Source organism: Lissotriton vulgaris, unplaced genomic scaffold (assembly GCF_964263255.1).
Source record: "Lissotriton vulgaris unplaced genomic scaffold, aLisVul1.2 SCAFFOLD_829, whole genome shotgun sequence".
NCBI classification, from domain to species: domain Eukaryota; kingdom Metazoa; phylum Chordata; class Amphibia; order Caudata; family Salamandridae; genus Lissotriton; species Lissotriton vulgaris.
The window spans coordinates 386,798-408,930 of NW_028248543.1; the positions used below are offsets into that span (position 1 = coordinate 386,798).

General features: G+C 46.9%; 1 protein-coding gene across 4 annotated transcripts in view; it reads right to left on the bottom strand.

Moving 5' to 3' along the window:
- LOC147664064 (uncharacterized) overlaps nt 1-21,861 on the bottom strand; it is a 392,091-nt gene extending 370,230 nt beyond the window's left edge. For 3 of the 4 annotated variants that reach the window (XM_086950006.1, XM_086950005.1, XM_086950008.1), the window contains exon 1: nt 21,769-21,843. In XM_086950006.1, coding sequence (XP_086806132.1) covers nt 21,769-21,815 — 47 coding nt within the window. In that variant the 5' untranslated portion in view covers nt 21,816-21,843. Of the gene's footprint in view, nt 1-21,768 lie in introns of all 4 variants that reach the window. The other variant, XM_086950007.1, reaches the window with a different exon arrangement.
- Nucleotides 21,862-22,133: the final 272 nt, after the last annotated feature.

A 22,133-nucleotide genomic window follows, 5' to 3' on the forward strand; every position in this document is an offset into this window, starting at 1 on the left:
AAGAAGGCCGCTTTGGCCTTCTTAATCTGGGCCTTGTAGTCACGCAATGCGAGCCTGTACAAGTTTTTTGCCGGGGCGGAGTACTGCTTCCTCCACACTCTCTCAGCACGTTTACAGCTCAGCTTCAGTTGTCGTAGCTCTTCCTTGTACCAGGGAAAAGCCCTGTTCACTCTCCCTCTAGATTTACGGAGGGGCACAACCTTGTCAAGCGTGTCAGTAATCGACCGGCATAACAAGGAGTAGCTTTCCTCCACCGAGTTACACAAGCGGAGATTAGCAGGTATTAGGGAGGGCCTAGGAGATGAACTGAGCAGTCGGGACCAAGATCTGCCCCATTTCGACAGTCCTACCCCGGCGCCGTCAGAGGAATAATCCCCTAAACATAGAGAAAACGCCACAAGCGCATGATCAGTCCAGCACTGGGCTAGGATGTCGTTAATCACTGCCGATTCACCGTCAGCGAAAATCAAGTCCAAGACGTGACCACCCCTATGTGTCGCCGAGCGGACCAGTTGCTGCAGTTGGATGTCAGCAAGAGCCTGGCAAAGAGACGTGAACGCTCCGCCTGCAGGACCCCCCTGCCATAGGTTGAAGTCGCCCAGGACTAACAACTTGGAGTGGGTGTTGGATAAGTCAAACACTAGGTCGAGGAACTCTGGTAGAGAGGAAGCCGATCCCGGTGGCCGATAACAGCACACCCGAAATCAGTGCTTTCTCCGAGTCTTTAATGGAAAACCCCATCAATTCAAAGCCCGATACCTCGCTGATTTTAAGCTGGGAAAGACCCAGCCATTCACGATAGATAATGCCAATCCCTCCACCCCGGTTCTTCGGTCGAGGGGTGTGGATGATTTTAAAGCCTGGGGGGCAAGCCAAACCCAGTTCAACTAAACAGTCCTCCCGAGTCCACGTTTCGGTTAGGAACAACAAGTCCAACCCAGAGGAGTCAATCAGAAAGGCAATCTCAGTGTGGTGCTTACAAAGCGACCGGACATTGAGCAGCCCACAAGACAAGGATTGAGATGGAGAAGGTACGGAAGCTCTCTGTGTCACAGGAGCCTGAGACGGTCTTAGTTCCAACAGATCCGTCTGCGAGTAGATCAGGCGAGGGGAGTGCGGATGGCCAGAGGTAGCGGCCCTATGCGCGCCCGATTCGCGAACGGGCGCAAACGGGCTTACCTCTGGCGCACCTCCGGCGCGCCTACGTCGCGCCCGCTGCACGTGACCGCTGAGCGCCTGGTCTACCATCTTTATAGGATATTCAACAAGCGGAAGTCCGCCTCCAGCGTCCCTTGCCTTCAGCAAGATGGCGCCCGGAGTGCTCCTCGCTTTCGCCCCAACCCAAGATGGCGGTCGGACCCGCTAAATTAGCTGTATCCCGCCAAGTGCGGGTGAAAGTACAATTAAAATGCGAGTAAGCCTGATCTCAATTCCCCGGCCTACGAATCCAGCCCTAAGCGGTGAGAGATAGCAGCGCGAACAATAGAACCCTTGATACCTCTGTAGCGTAATGCACGCGGCGCAAATAAAATTTAAGAAAAGCAACACAGTTTAAAAAGCCACAGCAGTTCAGCGCGCTGGTGCAAGATCTAACCTGTGCAGCAGTCTGGCAGCTCTTATAAGCTTGCCAAAATGCGGAAGTCCGCCTCCAGCGTCCCTTGCCTTCAGCAAGATGGCGCCCGGAGTGCTCCTCGCCTTCGCCCCAACCCAAGATGGCGGTCGGACCCGCTAAACTAGCTGTATCCCGCCAAGTGCGGGTGAAAGTACAATTAAAATGCGAGTAAGCCTGATCTCAATTCCCCGGCCTACGAGTCCGGCCCTAAGCGGTGAGAGATAGCAGCGCGAACAATAGAACCCTTGATACCTCTGTAGCGTAATGTATTAATGTACTTTGATGCAATAAACCGAGGGGCGCTGCACTGTCACTAAAACAAGCCTGCAGTATGAAAACCGCAAGGCAGTCTATATCTACATTTGCTACATTTAAACAGGTGGAAATAAAACATTTAATGTACCCTAAAATTAGCGGTGATGGGTGTTTCCCCTTTTAGAAGCGAGTAAGAAAAAAATCATTTTTGTCAATTTGGTGTTTTTCCACCTAACGTGAATTTCTCACTACATTGAGGCTTGTTTCACATGCCCTTAAGAATGAACCAAGCTAGCCAGGGGGCGCAAGCTCTTGCGCAAATTGGAAGGCAGGAGTAAAGCCCCCTAACTCTTGCAACTACCAATTAACATCCATGATCAAAATTACCTGCGGGATAATTAAGAATGCAAGTAACAGCTGTAGAGTGTGTAGCAGGTATTTGCCAAACTAGTTTGTGAAGTTCCAGAAGCGTATATCAACAAGAACCACCATAGCCATATGTACACAGATTCTAAGACAGATTCGTCTCTCCGTCCTATCTAGCTCCTACCCCTTTACCCCACCTCCTTACCCTTCTAAGCTCCACTTATTTCGTCTTCTACACTCTTTAAATGTTTTTCTAGTAACTGATGCAACGTGTAACTGATGTGATTTTGTAATCTCTGTGGAACGTTATGTAAAGTGCTCTGATACCTCCGGGTCTAGCCAGCGCTATATAAAACTCTCAAAATAAATAAATAATGAAATAAAGTTGTTCCCTTAAGTGGCAGGGGCCAACTACTATGGCAATGTGTGCTTTATGAGACCAAACCATTTTTGTTTATTTTAATCAGTTTTTGTTTAGATTGGTGAACCATGAGTTTCTCCTGCAATATAGATGTGTAATGACCATATCCAAAAAAAACAATCATTGACAAAGCCAACGTTCTGGAGGCCAAACCAGGACCTATTGACTTTGCCAGTGCTTGCTAGTTTCATTCGGAAGTCCATGATCTGCTATTTTTATCTGGTACTGTGTTATCGTTAGATTGGTTTCAGTGTAAATTGTAATTAGATTACATTTTATTTCTCACTGTGGACAGTTGTCATGTTGGACATTACTGAGAACAAACCAAGTGTAGCTTCTGCAGAAAGGATGATGTTTGCAATTGATATCTAGCTCATTGTTTTTCATATTGACATGGTTTGCATGCTTGTTTTTTTCTAATAAACTGCGCAGTATAAACAAACTTTTTTTTGAAGCCATCGTATTTAAACTCAGATTCTAGCTGGGGGACGTACACACTTCACTCTTTAAATGAGGCCTGTGAAATGCTGATATATTTTAAATTGTATGCGAGTTTTACATCTACTTTACTCATATTTATGTGGCGAAAAATAAATTATGAAATAATAGAGCTGGTGCAAATGGAGTTAAACTAGAAGGCTGAGATTCCAGGTCTTCCACTGGCTTCAGACAAGTGGACACCATATCACATACCAAGAGACAGAGACCGACCCACTGGAGACAAATGGAGCGATCATGGAGACAAAGCTGTTGTGAAGAAATATTGACAAATGTATCGTCCTGTTAGTGGACAAGATGGATGCATGAAGAGTTGTAATGGAGAAGGCACATCAGTTGCTAGGTTTGGTTTCACTGGTGACACAGGGGTCTCTGTTCTATTTAAATTACGAATGTGAAAAGGCAGAGGCACCGAAAAACCAGGACATCATGTTAGCAAGGGAGTAGCCAGAAAAATGAAATGACCTTAACTTTGTACTATATGGCTATCACTGAGCAAGTGAGTGAAGCATGTGATTTGCCCAAACAACGTTTTGTTCCTTCCTTCTCTTTTATTCTTTCCAGGTGTGTTTCATTCTTTACAAACGTATTCCCTTTCTGCTCGCTTTTTTTTCTGTCTTTCCTTCTTCACATTCTTCTGTCCTCCCTTCTTTGGCGCTCACTCCTTTTTGCCTCTCAATTACATTTCGATTTTCAGCATTCCTTTTTAGGTCGAGTTATTTATAACTCGATCCTATAACTACTGAACCATAGTCTCTTAAACCAGCCGGATTTAGTGCAATGCATGTTGTGCACTCAGGCATGAAGCTTCCCCAGGCTCGCGCTTGGCCTCACACACAACTATCAAAGGCTTCTGCTCCCCCTCACTCCCTTTCCTCCCTCCCACTCGCTGGCCACGTCAAACGCGAGAGCTTTTGTAAAAGGGGCTTGCTTCGCACAGTGCATGAGGTGCGCAACCCGCTGGCATTTGTCTGGCATTTGTCTTCAAAGGCTTGAAAGCGTGAAGGCAATCTGCTTCCCCGCCCCCCTGGTGTTTCTGGCTTTTCTCGCTCGCTAATGCGTTTTTTCCCCCTCCCTCCCACCCTTCCTTTGATGTCCGCCACGCGTGGCCTCTGCCTGTCGCCTCTCCGTCCTTCACAGCCCCTCTCTGTCATGGAATCTCAAATTTGGGGACTACATCTTCAAAACAAGCCTGTTCATGTTGACACTTGCAATTAGAATCCTTTCTTTATTTCCTTTCATCCTTTCTTTCCTTCCTTTCCTTCCTTCCTTCCTTACTTTCCATCATTTCTTGCCTTCCTTTTCTTTCTTCCATTCCTTCCTTCCCTCCCTCCCTTTCATTCCTTCCTCCCTTCTTCCTTCTTCCTTTCGTTCTTTCTTTCTTCCCTTCCCTTCCACATTATCACTCAACACCACCACAGCATCACACAGCACTACTCAGCACCACCACAGCATCACTCAGCGCCACCCCAGCATCACTCAGCGCCACCCCAGCATCACCCAGCGCCACTCCAGCATCACTCAGCACCACCACATCATCACTCAGCGCTACCCCAGAATCACTCAGCGCTACCCCAGCATCACTCAGCGCTACCACAGAACAACTCAGCACCACCTCAGCATCACTTAGCGCCACCCCAGCATCACTCAGTATAACGACAGCACCACTCAGCACCACAACAGCACCAATCAGCACCACCACATTATCACTCAGCGACACCCCAGCATCACTCAGCACCACCACAGCACCACTCAGCGCCATCCCAGCATCACTCAGCACCACTACAGCACCACCACATTATCACTCAGCACCACCACATTATCACTCAGCACCACCACAGCACTACTCAGCACCACCACAGCATCAATCAGCACCACCACAGCACAACTCAGCACCAACACAGCACCACTGAGCACCACCACATTATGACTCAGCACCACCACATTATCACTCAGCACCACCACATTATCACTCAGCACACCCACAGCACCACTCAGCACCACCACAGCATCAATCAGCACCACCACAGCACCACTCAGCACCAACACAGCACCACCACATTATCACTCAGCACCACCACATTATCACTGTGGAGAAGTGTGGCTCACTGGTTAGAGCGGCAGACTATGAAGCAGAGATCAGGCCCGGGACCAGGGTTCAAGTTCCGACGCGGCAGGGTCTTGGGCTCAATGTACGGTAATTCTCGCCTCGGCGCCTACTCTGATCATGGGTCCCACGCTGCAACTCTGGGCAATCGCTTGCTTAATCTCCACAACGGCCCCTACACCACTGGGATGCCTGGCTTCACCTTGGGGGTGCCCAGAAGGGGCATCTCACAGTGCCAGGAAGGGTTCCACAGTGTTATACAGCGCCGGGATGCCCCGTTGGGGCAGCTGTGCGCTTTACAAAAATACACTACATTTACATTTACTCAGAACCACCACAGCACCACTCAGCACCACCACAGCATCACTCAGCACCACCACATTATCACTCAGCACCACCACAGAACCACTCAGCACCACCCCATTATCACTCAGCACCACCACAGCACCACCATAGCACCACTCAGCACCACCACAGCATCACTCAGCACCACCTCAGCACCACCACAGCACCCCTCAGCACCACCCCAGCACCACTCAGCGCCATCCCAGAACCACTCAGCACCATCCCAGCATCACAGCACCACATCACTCAGCGCCACAACAGCATCACTCAGCGCCACCCCAGCATCACTCAGCACCACCACAGCACCACTCAGCACCACAACATTATCACTCAGCACCACCACAGCACCACTCAGCACCACCACAGCATCACTCAGCGCCACCCCAGCATCACTCAGTACCACCACTGCATCACTCAGCACCACCACAGCATCACTCAGCACCACCACAGCATCACTCAGCACCAGCACAGCACCCACCACGCCACCACAGCACCACTCAGCACCACCACAGCATCACTCAGCACCACCACAGCACCACTCAGCACCACCACAGCATCACTCAGCGCCACCCCAGCATCACTCAGCACCACCACAGCACCACTCAGCACCACCACAGCACCACACATTATCACTCACCACCACCACATTATCACTCAGCACCACCACATTATCACTCAGCACCACCCCAGCATCACTCAGCCCCACCACAGCACCCCTCAGCACCACCACAGCATCACTCACCACCACATTATCACTCAGCATCACAACAGCACCACACAGCACCACAGTATCACTCAGCACCACCACAGTATCACTCAGCACCACCACAGCACCACTCAGCACCACCACAGCACCACTCAGCACCACCACAGCGTCACTCAGCGCCACCACAGCATCAGTCAGTGCCACCCCAGCATCACTCAGCACCACCACAGCACCACTCAGCATCACCACATCATCACTCAGCATCACCAGATCATCACTCAGCGCTACCCCAGCATCACTCAGCACCACCACATTATCACTCAGCACCACCACATTATCACTCAGCGCCACCCCAGCACCACTCAGCACCACCACAGCACCACTTAGCACCACCACAGCCCCACTCAGCACCACCACAGCACCACTCAGCACCACCACAGCACCACTTAGCACCACCACAGCCCCACTCAGCACCACTCAGCACCACCACAGCATCATTCAGCGCCACCCCAGCACCAGTCAGCACCACCACAGCACCACTCAGCACCACCACATTATCACTCAACACCACCACATTATCTCTCAGCACCACCACAGCACCACTCAGCATCACCACATCATCACTCAGCATCACTACATCATCACTCAGCGCTACCCCAGCATCACTCAGCACCACCACATTATCACTCAGCACCACCACACTATCACTCAGCACCACCAGACCATCACTCAGCACCACCACAGCACCACTCAGCACCACCACAGCACCACTCAGCACCACCACCGCATCACTCAGCACCACCACAGCATCACTCAGCACCACCACAGCACCACTTAGCACCACCACAGCACCACTCAGAGCCACCTCAACATCACTCAGCACCACCACATTATCACTCAGCATCACAACAGCACCACACAGCACCACCACAGCATCACTCAGCACCACCACAGCACCACTCAGCACCACCACAGCACCACTTAGCACCACCAAAGCACCACTCAGCGCCACCCCAACATCACTCAGCACCACCACATTATCGCTCAGCATCACAACAGCACCACACAGCACCACCACAGCATCACTCAGTACCACCACATTATCACTCAGCACCACCACATTATCACTCAGCATCACAACAGCACCACACAGCACCACCACAGCACCACACAGCACCACCACAGCACCACTCAGCACCACCACAGCACCACTTAGCACCACCACAGCACCACTCAGCGCCACCCCAACATCACTCAGCACCATCACATTATCACTCAGCATCACAACAGCACCACACAGCCCCACCACAGCATCACTCAGCACCACCACAGCACCACTCAGCACCACCACAGCACCACTCAGCACCACCACAGCCCACTCAGCACCACCACAGCACCACTCAGCACCACCACAGCACCACTCAGCACCACCACAGCATCACTCAGCACCACCACAGCACCACTCAGCATCACCACATCATCACTCAGCGCTACCCCAGCATCACTCAGCACCACCACATTATCACTCAGCACCACCACATTATCACTCAGCACCACCACATTATCACTCAGCACCACCACATTATCAATCAGCACCACCACAGCACCACTCAGCACCGACACAGCACCACTCAGCACCACCACAGCATCACTCAGCACCACCACATTATCACTCAGCACCACCACATCATCACTCAGCACCACCACATCATCACTCAGCACCACCACATCATCACTCAGCACCACCACATCATCACTCAGCACCACCACAGCACCACTCAGCACCACCACAGCACCACTCAGCACCACCACAGCATCACTCAGCACATCACTCAGCGTAACCCCAGGTTATAGGTGTCACATTTGCGAAAGTTATAACTATTGGCATTGTAAATGACAAAGCTATTAATTTAGCTATTTTCAAAACCAACACATAAATAAAAAAATTGTCATTTACAAGACCAATAGCTCAAACTTTCCTAATGCGAGACCTATTGCATTGCAAATGCTTGTTCTCTCTGTACCCATTTGGTTCTTTTCCCACCCTTTAGTCCCAAACCTAAACAGTGTCTTCTGTTCTTTTATAGTTTCTTTTTCTGTTTTGTGACCTGAGGAGTCACAGTTCAAAGTCAAGTAGAGCCATAAAAAAATGCAAACTGTTCACCAACACCTATTGTGCAAACTGGTACAACAGGTACTTCACTAGGCCCTTGGTGTGAAGCACCAAAGAGGATCTTGCAGTATCGATGGAGATCTTTCACAACTGTATGAGGGTGTCCATGATAATCAGTGGGTGAAGCTGTGCAGAGACACGTGCAGATATTCTTTGAGTTAGTGAAAAATATCAAACTTTAGGCTTGATTACCAGTTTGGCAGTCCGACTGCCCAAACGCTGTGTCCACGGCCGCCAGTAGACCAGAGCATTGGCGGTCTTCAGACCGCCGTATTACAAGCTTACCACGGTGACGGCGGTGTGTCTGCGCAAATCTTACGGCGGTGGTGATTAATTTTACATATGTAATGATGCCTGTCTGAACATTTAGACTGCATATGTGTTGAAAGCACACATATGCACATGATACATGTGGAATAATACCATCTTCCCATGGTCTGAATCTGGCCATATGTGGGCAGTCCAGTCAATGGGTATATGGCACAAAAGGAACTCACCTATATGTCGCTGCAAACAGGGTCATAATCCCAGGAGTGAAGATGCTGCTGTGAAGGGGGGACCAAAAGAAAGGGATCCACATCTAACTCTGGTGAGACGAACAGGAAAGGGGTGAGTACCACCCCAAATCCTTTGTTTCCACCAGCTTAAAGCTGGCAGTCCCACCACCATGGTCAGCTTTTCGGAAAGCCAAGTTGTAATACGGACGGCCGTTAAACTGCTCTGTACCGCCCTATGGCAGCTGCTTTTCCACGACCCCAGTGGTCAGCAGTAGGCTGGCGGTGTCAGCGGTTTAGCCACAGTCTTTTGCCCAAGACATAATACGGCGGCAGGACTTTCAAGCTTGTGGTAGTTGAATCGCACCGCGGGTACGGCGGTTCACAGACCGCCAAACTTGGAATAAGCCCTTTGTCCAATTTTGGGAAGCAGGATTGGTTCACAGAACAGATAATTGTCTGGTTACCACAACTTTCCAAAGTACAATTTTTGCAGTTTTTCTTGTTGGTGACAGTAAAGCAGTAGGGAGAATCCGTGCAGAAAAGAAAACTCGTTTTCAAGGTTGCCCCAGTAAATATGTAGATTTCAACCCTGCTGTGCGTCCCCGTCCCCCGAGCCGTGAGTTTATTTAGGGGGGGGGGCATGTAGCACCGTAGACATGTTACCTTATGGCCACATCAGAGCAGTTAGCGGTGGGAGGTGCCTGGAAGCGCACAGGTGCTCACACAGCAGATGCACACTGAGGGCAAGCACAGCACAGGCCCAGCGTTGTTGTTGGCAAATTGTCTTACTATTTTTTTATGTGCGGTACAGCAGCTGAGTGATGTCAGGCGGGCGCACGCGGGGACCGGTGAGTAGAAAGATGGGGGGGTGGTGTTACCCCTGATGGGATACGGGGGGAGGGGCAATGCCCAAGTGGGGAGGTAGAGCAGAGAGAGGGAACAAAAGCGGAGACTTTGGGGGAAATTAAGAAACGTGTGAAAGTTGCGGGAGGTGTGTGTGCGTGTGTGTGTGTGTGTGCGTGTGTGTGTGTGTGTGTGTGTGTGTGTGTCTGTGTGCATGCGCGCACAATAGGTGGGAAGGTGGACAGGAGATGTGCACGGCGCCGGGCTGGACGTGCGCGTACAGGCGATGAAATCGCAGAGGGAAAGCGCGTGCCGATCCCCTGTCCACCATTCCGGGCAAGCCGGCAGCAATAGGTCTTTTGCTGACGTGAGACCTAAAAAGGAGCTCTTTGACAGGCAAGTAGCCTGAACAGATGATCACAGGCCTCTTCTTTGAAGGCTTTTTTATGTAAGTAGATGGCAGATTTATATCTCTGTCGACCCAAAGAAAACAATTTCTCTCTCGATGGACCTTCTTAAGTATTTTCAGTAGGTCAATGCTCTTGAATAGCTACCATTAACGCACCTGGGGAAAAGGTGGGGAGAAGTTGAAAAGGGCACCCACAATAAAAGACATCATCTTAAAATCATATCTCCATTCTTCTGGAGGTCTCGCTAAGACAGACCTGCAACTCATTAGCACTGACAAAGAACAACTTATGCAAATAATCTTCTTTGTCATTATTGACCGCTTTAGTTCAGTTTTTATCAGGAGGCCAGTCTCACGCCCTGGGGGCGTCTGAAACACCTTGTGCCAGCCCAATTTGAGACAGACGGAATTGTGGTCACTAAAACCTAAACAGGGAACCTGTATAATCACTATGGGCCACATTTATCAAACTTTAGCGCAGCACAGCAAGCCACTTTGCTGCACTGCACTGCATGAAAGGGAAATGGCAAGAATGTGCTGTATTTTACATTAAATGGTGAATTTCCATCCTTGTGCTGATGCCCTTTTGGCTGCCTAGTGCCAATGCAGGCACCCTTGCGCTGTGGTGCCCGCATTGTAGGCAGGATTGTTTTTGAGCAGGAAGGGGCATCTTCCTGCACAAAAACAATCCTCAGAGGTATTTTCCTCTTTCTAAGTGTACTGCAGAATTCAGCACATTTACAAAGAGGAAACAACCAGAAGGAATAAAGATATTTCTCATCATTGTGACTACCCGGGGGATGGGTTGCATTTTGACTCATTAACAGATCAACTACTCAGGGTAAATCCATGGGTGGATGAGTGGGAACACCCACGAACCAGCCATGTAATGCCTCCCTGGGGCAGAGTAACGCAAAGCAGTGATTTGTGCTGCTTGCGTTACTCAAGGTTTATCAAGAGACTCAGGGCCTTGCAAGGTGGCCTTGCATGGCTTGGTAAATCTCACTTAGGTTTTGTGTCACCCTTGCGCCCCCTTGACACAAAAAGCTTCATAAATGGGACCCCATGAGACTAAACAGTGAGCTGAAACAAAAATAAAATCAATGATCAACAAACAGCCACGGCCAATGAAAGTTGGAAGTATAGACGACTGGGCATGAGACAAGCTTCTCAAATGAATGGACAAGATTAAAATGACGTAATATAATTTCTACAAAGTCCCCTTGTTGTCTATGCTGCATGTGAAGTAAATCGTTCAATGAATAATTGGCGTTGGTACTAAGATCTTCAACAGCACCACCACACAAATACAAATTAAAATCACCCATCACAACTTAGTAAAATGAAGAACACTGCTTCCTAAACTACTCCATAAAGAAATGGAGGCCAAAAAAATGTCCAAGGCTCCTGGATGATGGATTAGAATTAGAATAATTGATCAATAACAGTTTGAGTTGCTCTGACAAAGAAAACAAAACCACCTGTAAATTAGGAGAACCAGTAGGAAGCTCTTGTCCCTGAACCTTACCTGAAAGAAGCACCTTAATCATCAAACAACCATTGGCTCTGCGAGGAAGGGATGGCATAGATGGGACAAAAAAAGGATAACCTTCTAAAGAAAAGACGTTGATTGTAGCCCAGGTTTCTTGGAGGCAAATCACTCCAATGTTGGAAATATATCCAAGCCATAATTTATCTGAAGACCTACTAGTTGGCCTGTCAATATTAAAACTTAATTTATTACAGGAGTTACTCACTTGTTTTAGAGTAATTGGGAGGGTGGACCATTGTCCTACTTATTGAGTCATTCATTACTGCCAAACAACTTAAAACTTCAAATCTATTGGAGGCTGATAGTTCGAGGCAGGCCATAGGAGTGGTGTTTTTTATGTTTGGTGGAGCATAAAGAAGGAGCGGATGAATTCAAATGGGAGGTTTGTAAAATAAACAGCAGTAAAATCTATACAAAGGTATATAGTCACCAACAGCAGATCGCTGAGACAGCACCCGGGCAGCGACTCCCAGTTGGTCAAAATTTGAGATGACACAATCCCCTTTCAGATGCTTAGGGTCTCGGCCCATCCACCCAACTCATCTGGCCATAATTATGTGTTTGTGCTATGAGGTCACCCCTTCATCCCCCGTACCACTATCAAGCCAATGTATTGCTTTATTTCTGAGAAGAATTTTCCCTTGCCCCTACTTTCAAGGTGGAACATTCCCCAAGACAATAACACAAGGGGTCGCTTCTGGGGCGGATCTATAAAAATTTCACAACCATGTTTTAAAGAGCTGGTCAAGTGTTGCTTTCTCATATGAATTTAACATGGAGGCACGCTCTGTGTAGCGAGCACTGCCAGATGTGCAAGGGGTTGAGTGCTTGAATGAACCAGGTGCAATGGGTTGACTCTTAACAATTGTTATGTTATGTTAAAAAGAATTTATCAAGCGCACTTACACCATAGGTTTCTTGGCGCTGTTCATACACTAGCAGCTGCGTGGATCCAACTTAACTAGATTGCACAAAAAGCCAGGTTTTCAAAGCCTTTCTAAATCCCAAAAGGCTATCGCAGTTTCTGACTGAAAGTGGAAATGAATTCCAAAGCCAAGGGGCCAAATAAGCAAACCTACGCCCGCCTTGTCGTTTTAATTTGATTGATGGAATAGACAAAAGATGAAGATGGGCGGAACGGAGATTACGTGTGGGGGCGTGTTTTGTCATTAGGCTATTAAGGAATTTGGGGCTAGTGCAGTGCAGAGCCTTAAAGATTAAACATCCTGACTTGAAAGCAGTACGTTGCGCTATAGGTAACCAATGTAAGGTGCGCAATAACAGCCTGGCAGACTGCCATCTCGGCTGCCTGTAAATCAATCTCGCCGCCTGATTTTGAATTATTTGAAGGCGACTCTGTAGAATGGGCCGGCCGGAAACCGGCTTGATTCGGTTCCAGATAGCTGGAGTTTTCAATAAACTTAGAGAGGCACCTGGCCACATGTGCCTCCAATATTTTTGAAAAATATAGGAGAAGCGAAATCGGGTGGTAATTGGAAGAAACAGAGGGATCCGCTCCTGATTTCTTGAGCAGGGGAACTAAAATAGCCGTTTTTAGAGCCGTGGGTACTTCCCCTTTACTCAGAGATTCATTCAGAAGGGGAAGAAGGCTGTGCGGTAAGGCTGAAAATACTTCCCTCAAAATAGAGGGGGGACAGCAATCTTTGGGAGAGCCTGACTTGACTTGAGACATTAGTTCAAGTAGAGTATCGGGACCAATCTTCATGACATGATCCATAATAAATGGATTATCAGGGTTATATGCTACCAAGGGGATACTTGCCCTGATAATTTTGATTTTTTCCACAAAGAAACTGTTCAATGCGTCGCACCGCTCTTGGGTAGGGGCCAAGCCAGGTAAAATTCTATCTTCGCTACTAAGATCGTTTACAATTTTAAAGATTTCTTTAGATTTATTAGGAGCAGCAAGCACCTTTGTGGAGAAGTATAGGGTCTTAGCAGCCAATAAGGCTTTCTTGTAGGTCCTGCAAGCTGTGAGGTAAAGTTGTCTTTCATCAGTGGCATAGCTGTGCCTCCACTTCCTTTCAGACTGACGCAGAAGTAATTTTTGTGATTTAAGATCAGTAGTAAACCATTTATGAGCTTCGGCCTGTCTAGCCCGGGAGAATTTAGTGAGTGGGGCATGGATGTCACTGGCCGCCAGTAACCAGTTAGAGATACCTTTTTCCATTGAGTCGAGATTAGCATTCGTATCAACAGAAGGAAGGGAACTGGTCAGGGTAGCCATAAATTCTTGACTAGCAAGTGTTCTCCATTTTCTAGTCATGCCTCCCACTGCCTTCAGAGATTTGACCCTTCCTTTAAAAGTAGCTGTAAATTCAATTAAATGGTGGTCCGACCAAATACATGGGGAGATGAGAGGTGGCGACAGTTCGATGTTATGTGACCATATCTGGTCCAAGATGTGGCCTTTTATGTGCGTGGGAGCCGAGATATGCTGGACCAGGTTAAGATTAGAAAGCATTTCGGTCAGTTCTGCCGACTGAGGCCCCCCCCCCTTCCTCATTGAACCAATAATTCAGATCCCCAATGAGCATGACTCTAGCATGGTTCATAGCGAGATTTGCTATCTGTTCACTAAGAGAGACAGGAAATGAGGGCATAGACTGGGGAGGACGATACATAAGCACCCACGCCAGAGATCCAGAGTTTGTATCCAAATTGATGACCATGTTCTCAACCTCTGGAAGGATCAAAGAGGTCAGCTTTGTGAACTTGTGACTTTTATTTATAGTGGCAGCGACTCCCCCTCACGTCTTCCCTGCAGGCCTATTAACTGATAAGATCTAATAATCAATTGGAGGTCCTTTGCTCTGAACTTTGGGACACAGCTTGCTCAGGTGCAGGTTTGTCCCTTCTAACGAACTATGCCCTGCCCTACTAGAGTCTTCAACAATCGTCATACTCTTGATAGCCCCCTAGAGATAATATCAAACAAATATCAAACATCAAACTTAGGTGAAATAATTAACTCAGCAATCACATTTTTTAACTTCCATTAATCTTTTTAAAAAAGCATCAAAGGAGTTCCTAATTAAGAGCTAATTTTTTACAAAAAAAGTATTAAGCAGGTGTTCTACTAATTCTGCATCCAACCTTTTGAAGTGACCCTAGCGGTCCTAATCTTGAACACAGTGGGTTAATTAAAGTCTTATTAACAGGGGTCTCTCTTTTCTACTTTTCCTAGCAAGTGATTCAAGAACAGGGTGATCATTCAAGAAGGCCTGGTCAGCTGAACGTCAGCCCTAACCAACAAGCCATCCATGTGGATAGCCATCGCTGTAGTGCAAAGATCCTGTTGTTATTGCAAACAGTCAGGCTGGAGCTTTGCAGTGGCGCTCCTCGCAAGCTGTAGCGCAAAGGACCAGGTTAATGGAACTTCGTGTTTGTGGGCAGAGCGAGCAACAAGGTTTTTCTACCAATAGGCCCATTCACGCTCCCAAAGAGCCCAAAAACTTCAATTCAGATCCAATGAGGCCACACCAATGATCCAGTACCTGAGGGACAGCACTTGAGGGTCAGAGGCTTGCCCCAGCTAATCTGGGTGATGGTTCAGGTAGTGGGGAATCTGTTATGTTCCTGTGGCTCTGAACAGGAGGCCAGATGACTAGCCCTTGGAGTCTTGGGTTCAGGTGCAGGTCCAATCCCTCTGACTCAGTCAGGACAGCAGTAGGGCAACAGGGCAGCAATCCAGCAGGGCAGCAGTCCAGCAGAGTGCAGTCCTTTCAGCAGAAGAACAGTCCTTCTTCCTAGCAGAGTCTCCACAGGTCCAGAAGTGTACTGAAGAGTAGGTGTCAGAGGTCCAGTATTTATACTTGGTGCCTCCTTTGAAGTGGAAGAAACTTCTAGAGGTTCCCTTTCAAGTGCACAGATTTCCTGCCTCCCCACCCTGGCTCCAGACTAACTACAGGGGGTATGCAGCACTTTGTGTGGAAGCAGGATATAGTCTATTCATGTGTAAGTAGCCTGTGCCCAGCTCCGCCTTCCCATCCTACCATTGATAGCCCATTCAGGCACACCAAAGATTTCCATTGTGTGTGGCTATCTAGGAGGAATGCACAAGCTCAACTGTCAGCTACACACAGTCATGTGACCCAGAGACAGGCTGCAGGCACTAAATGGCTATGGCAGAAAAAGACTTACTTTCTAAAAGTGGCTCTTTCGAAAGTGTAATTTAAAATCTGACTTTACCTTGAGGGAGAAGATGTTTCATTACAATTCCAAACAGAACAAATATGAACTGGTTACATGTTCCCATTTTGAAGTTACAGCTTATCAACTGTATTGAGGTAACTCCAATATTATCCTATGGAAGTGGTAAGCCTTGCAGTAGTGAAACATGAATTTTCAGAGTTTTTCACTACCAGGCCATGTAAAACTTAAAAGAACATGTCCAACTTTTTAAATACACTGCATTCTGTCCTATGGGCTATCCAGGGCCTACCCTAGGGGTAACTTATAGGTATTAAAAAGGAAGGTGTGGGCCTTGCAAAAACGTTTCCTTTGCCAGGTCGAAATAGCAGTTTAAAACTGCACACACAGGCTGCAATGGCAGGCCTCAGACAGGTTTAAAGTGCTACTCAATTGGGTGGCACAGTCAGTGCTGCAGGTCTTCTAGTAAAATTCAATTTACAGGCCCTAGATACATGTAGCACCACTTTACTAAGGACTTAAAAGTTAATTAAATATGCCAATTGAGAATAAGACAATTCTACCAGGTTTTCAGGAGAAACGACAACTATGTTAGCACTGGTTAGCAGTGTTAAAGTGCGCATAGTCCTAAAAGCCAACTAAACCGGTTCAGTTCCCAGGAGGATAAAGGCAAAAAGTTTGGGGATGATCCTGCAAAAAAGTCCAAATCTGACAGACAATAATTTTCTTTTATTTTAGGCACAGAGGGCTTAACTAATTTCCCTAGAATCACAGAATGTTGAGCCAAACCCGAGGCTCGAACCTGGTTCCCCAGATCCAAAATCAGCAACTCTTGCACAGCACCAAATCCTGGGCAATGTAGTCCTGTCCCAGCGACCTCCAAAGCAGTAGCTCTATGCCCCATGTTGAGCAAGGGTAAAACGCACTCGTAATCACTCCGGTGGCTCCTCCTTCCGTGTCTCCTGGCCCACAGTGGGTTGGGGGATTTTTGTGTCCCTCGCTATGGGAGGGCAAAACATGCTTTAAGCATTCTGATGGTCCTTCACTCCCATCATCTGTCCCGACAATGTAGTGCTGGCCCAGTGACCTCCACAACAAGAGTTCTGAATCCCAGGCTGCGGGATGGCAACACCCTCTTTAAACACTATGGTGGCTCATCCTTCCCAGTCACCTTACCCACAGTGGGATTAGGGGCAACAAATACTGCCCCAAATACCTCTACCAAAAAAAATGGAGAGTGGTCCTCCTCACCAAAGGGACAGGACACAATAATGACACTAAGTCAAAGTAACTTCCCTTTGGGATCCACTTTATAGCATTCCAGTATACAAAAGTCTCACTCACTCCAAATACCTCTACACCAAGAGTTCTGCATCCTTAATTGAGGGAGGGTAAAACGTGCTTTAAGCTTACCAGTGGCTCCTTCTCCACTGTCACCTGGACCACAGGGACCTCATGGGCAATGTAGTCCTGCCCCAGTGACCTCCTCAACAAGAGTTCTTTAGTCAGCACACACTCTCCCTAGAGATAATTGCCCAAACTATGGGGAGGGAAACATTAATCCCACTGGCTGCTTGGACAGAAGCTGCACGCCCCAAAGACCTGCAGGTATCTAGATGTGCATCACTGCCCTGCCTTATATATGACGTGGTTTACCATACCAGTTAAGGTGTGTCTGTGTCTCAATGTCCCCGCAGGAAGGAGGAGCGTGAAGGCCAGTAATAGTCTGTGAAATCTGCGGTCAAACTTGTGGGCAGTGCTCTCGCTCACCTCCCCACTCCTGCACAGTGGGCCAATACACCACCAGCATGCCAGCCCAACAGTATCAGGAGCTGTAGTGAGTGCCCGATGGGTTGCAGAACAGGTAAATCATCAAATGAGTGCTGGCACCTACTGAGTCATGGCTGGGAAGCCAAGCTAGCTGATTTGTGAATGTGTTTTCACCCTATCAAGGCGCGTACAGCCTTACATAGCCCAGCCCTACCAAACCATCCCATTGCTCTCCTTTCGGCAACGGGGCACCTCCAAATCACAGCGGCTGTGCCACCTGTGCCCAGCAGTCTCTCTCTGCCCCTGGAAAGAAATCAACTAGGCAAAATAGCGGACTTTTTGCCTGGGGGCACCAGTACGAATTCCCACCTCTCGGCGCTGCCCACACTATTCAATTAATATCAATGTGTATATATTAAATATAAAACACTAACCATTCATTCCCTGATGAACCCCACAGCTCGAAATTAAATCCAGGACATACTTTAAATATAATAAACATGTAAAAAATAACAATTAAAAATAATGAATATATTAATAAATTAAAATCCATTTATATACAATTATGAAAACATTACCAAGTAGCCTCTCCTGATAAACCCAATGCCCCCCAAAAATAATACACCACTATATATTTTCAAAAAATTCTGGAAATTAATTTCACAATAACATGAACTAGATAAAACAGGAAACAGGAGAATAACATAATAAAAACCGATACTGAAGTTAATGATATATTCAACTTTAATAGTGTATAATAATAATGTACTTAACCTTTGACATTTGTGCCCACGATGTTTACATGGAATACCACTGCAGTCACTGTGTTAAAGATTCATCCAAGCATTCGTTCTTCATGACGTCACCCATTCATCCAACCATGCTCTCAGACATCCATCCATTTACCTGCCCATTGGGTCAATCTCACATTTACACAAACACTCCATTTAATGTATTAAAAAACCCTTTTACTAATTGGAAAAAATTAGCCCGATTCACTTTGTCGGTGCTTTTTCGGTGTGGTTTAAATCTATCAAGTTATTTAAAAAAAACACTCACGAAATTAAATCATGCAACCTATATTGACAGTTTTCTTTGTAAATCAATGTGTTAATCCACATTTGAATCTGAGCTCGAAATGTATTTGGTTGTTAAGAACTGAACACCTTTGGTTCAGCTCCCATTGTGTAATTTGCAAATGCACTCCTATGGGAGAGGGTGAGCACACCACACCGCCACTAGGAATGTGGCTGACACCACTGCCCTTAGCCGGGGAAAAAGTACACGTTTTGTCAGAGCAATTCTGGTTTTAAGATAGACAAACTAAAATATACGTTTTGGACACTTTTTCAACTTAGAGCGAGTTCAAAATGGATCTGAAGTCAGAAAATCTGCAAAAATAATTGACATTGTCATTAAAAGACTGTGGAGAAATTTGGCAAGAACATAGGTCTATAAAAGGCAAATGCACTGGGCACAGGTCATGCCTGCACTAAGGACCAACAATGTTTTACAGGCTTTGCCCTCCTGGTATTTTGGGCATTGGTAAGATACAAGAGGCCCTACACCCAGTGACTGCTGGTCGTGGGCCCTTGTTAGAGGGCATGGTGGATGACAAACTCTAAGCCTCAAACCTGTGACACTTCGAGCATGAAGATTCCCTGCAGGCCATGCACTGTCGCTGTTGCCGCTGGAGACAGTGAGTTCGCGCAATGGCCATGAACAGGCCGGCCACCGTACAGCTAGGGTGGCGGCCAACCACCCAATACCCTTTGACTTGAATAACATTCTTAACCCAAAGTGGCTCCTACGTCTTTGGCGTCAGGTTCTGGTGGAAAATTCTACACTGAAAGCAAGTAGCATAACTAACTTGCTGTCACTTCTATGATTATTGCAGAAATACCCTCTAACCACAGGCCTGTCTTCAGACAAAGTTCCCCACATGTGCTTGAAGTTGTCTCGCAGTGTGTCGGGGACATTTCTGGACTTATTCTCCAGAGGGTAGCCATGGACAACATGCTGCCCTGGAAAGACGGATGATGGTGGAAATGGAAGAGGTACTGTTTCCTCCCGCCTCTATATGCCCATGTAAGTACGTACGAGCAGTGTCTAACAGCGTGACGAGAACATCAATAGTTTTCATGAAAGATGCCTTGGTTGTGCTTTCTTGCACACGTCAAATGTTCTTTAATAAACAATGCTGCTCAGCTCATATTACAAATATCCCAATCGATAAAATACAATTTTTTCTCTCATCTAGTCTACTTCAATTCATTAAAAAGACACCTCTGTCCAGCTCCCTTTCGTGTCAAGAAGATCAGTGAAAACTTAAAACATCATCCTAAAACCAGAACAAAACACCATAAAAAACTAAACAATTTTAATAAATGCGCAACATGTAAAACTCACAATGAAAGGGTAAAGCAAGCTAGGAAGTTAAACATGGACCTGCAGAGCATGCAGATTAACTAGAATGGAAAAGGAAAAAAATAACTCTATCGCGGGCAACATGTCCGAAAGAGAACAGCAGGCCCATGGGGAAATTGCTCAGAATTGTTACCAAGTAGAATAATATACCAAGGACTTCTTTTTTTCTCCACTTGGAAAACACATTTCCCTGTGGATAAACCTCTTCCCCCAAGTCAAACTGGAAATTGTGGCATCCCTACTAAATCCTCAGAAAAGTGATCGATAGGGTAAAGATTTTGACGTGAAGGGCTGTCGTATATTTTTACGTCAATTGTCAGTTTGGTTTTCAGATCAGTTTTCAATTTGATTTTCAGGTTTATTTTCATTTTGTTCAATCACTCACCTTTCTTCCCTTGCACCCACCCCATGACACCCTCTTTCGGGGGGGTTTGGGCAGCACACGTGACAGCACATGTGACTTCAGGCCTCTCCATCTCCAGGTGTAGGCTGTCCTCCCACTCGCGTCCTGGTGTCCAGTGCTGCAGCCCCTGGATACCAGTTTTTCATACACAGAATACGTCACAATGGAGACTCTTTCACGTGCCATTATTTCATCAACAATTTGCGGATCATACCATGTGTTTCCGGACAAGAGAGGGAGCGGGTCAAGCCACTGACAGATTCTAATTTCTTGATAAGGTCACTTATTAAGTGATTTGAATGTATCCAGCCGCGTATCTGAACACTGCCCTGTGCTCTCTGACATCTAACCTCAAATGTGGTCTATATTTCATTGGCTCACGTTGCGGCGGAACTCCCCTTTGTGGGAACGATGCAAATAAGGTCTCGTGACAGCCGGTGCAGGGCCGGTGATGTCATAGGTATTCTATTCACGGAGCTCCACTTCTGCTGCAAAGGGGCAGATGCACACTTTTCTTTCTTTGGAAGGGGAAAATGTATGTGTCTGTCCATGTTAAGAAATGGTAATTTTGCATGCGAATTTACTGTGTAGTAATTCCGCAGCAGTATTGTGTAATGCATAAGAGGGCCAGCGCCTTCATTTACAGGCTTCCCAACTGTGGAACTACAAAACGTCGACACCCAACCTCAGACTTGTAGTAAAATGATGGAATTCCTGCACATGTAAGCCCACATTTAACATTTCGGATTTTGCATTCCCAATGAAGCCACATTGCACATTTTCAATAGTAACCCACACGTTCCCCATGACACATTTATTTCTAAAGAAAGGACAGGAGATAGGAGTTGAAACAATTATGCAGTTTGTCGTGTGAAAAATAAGCCAAACAGATTAAGCTCAACTTAATTAACGTAAATATTGTGATGGTGGATGGTTGTTGAGTGTTGGTTTAAACACAACCTGCACAAGTGCACATCATCACTTTTGCAATCAAGCAATCGCTCATTCCGGCACACTTAGTTTCACTCCTGTTAGGAATCAATGCTCCACTAAAAACACAACAACAGAAATGTAAAAAAAAAAAAAAAGAACTGTTCTAGCAGTGCAAGGCATTCAGTGGCTGTTGACACAAGAGCCTGCCTCGGTAAACAATGATTCGCCTTGATCTTTCCAAAGATACATGTCCATTTTGTATTAAGAAATCAACTCACAGTCTTTTGGCCACGGATTGCACGATTTTGGGAGGCGCGGCCCCCATGCTGCCGGCCTCAGGTGTTCTGCTCAGTCTGAGGCTTGCACGGTTTACCTGTGGCGTCTCCATGGTGACGGGAGCAGGGTCCCGCCCCGCACACGCCTTCAAAGAGACTGGTAAGAAGGTTAACAGAGACACGAAAGTAAAAGAAACCGGCACTTGTGAGAACAAGCAGCGTTGTACCTTGACCCTTCGCGTGCTGATGGAATACAGCTCACAGGCATATGTCCTTTCCACGGTGTACTTTTCTTAAGCCTATTCAAATAGCAAAACCAAATGTTTTTACACTCTTTTTAAGTTCAAAAAGAATTTTATTGATGAAAA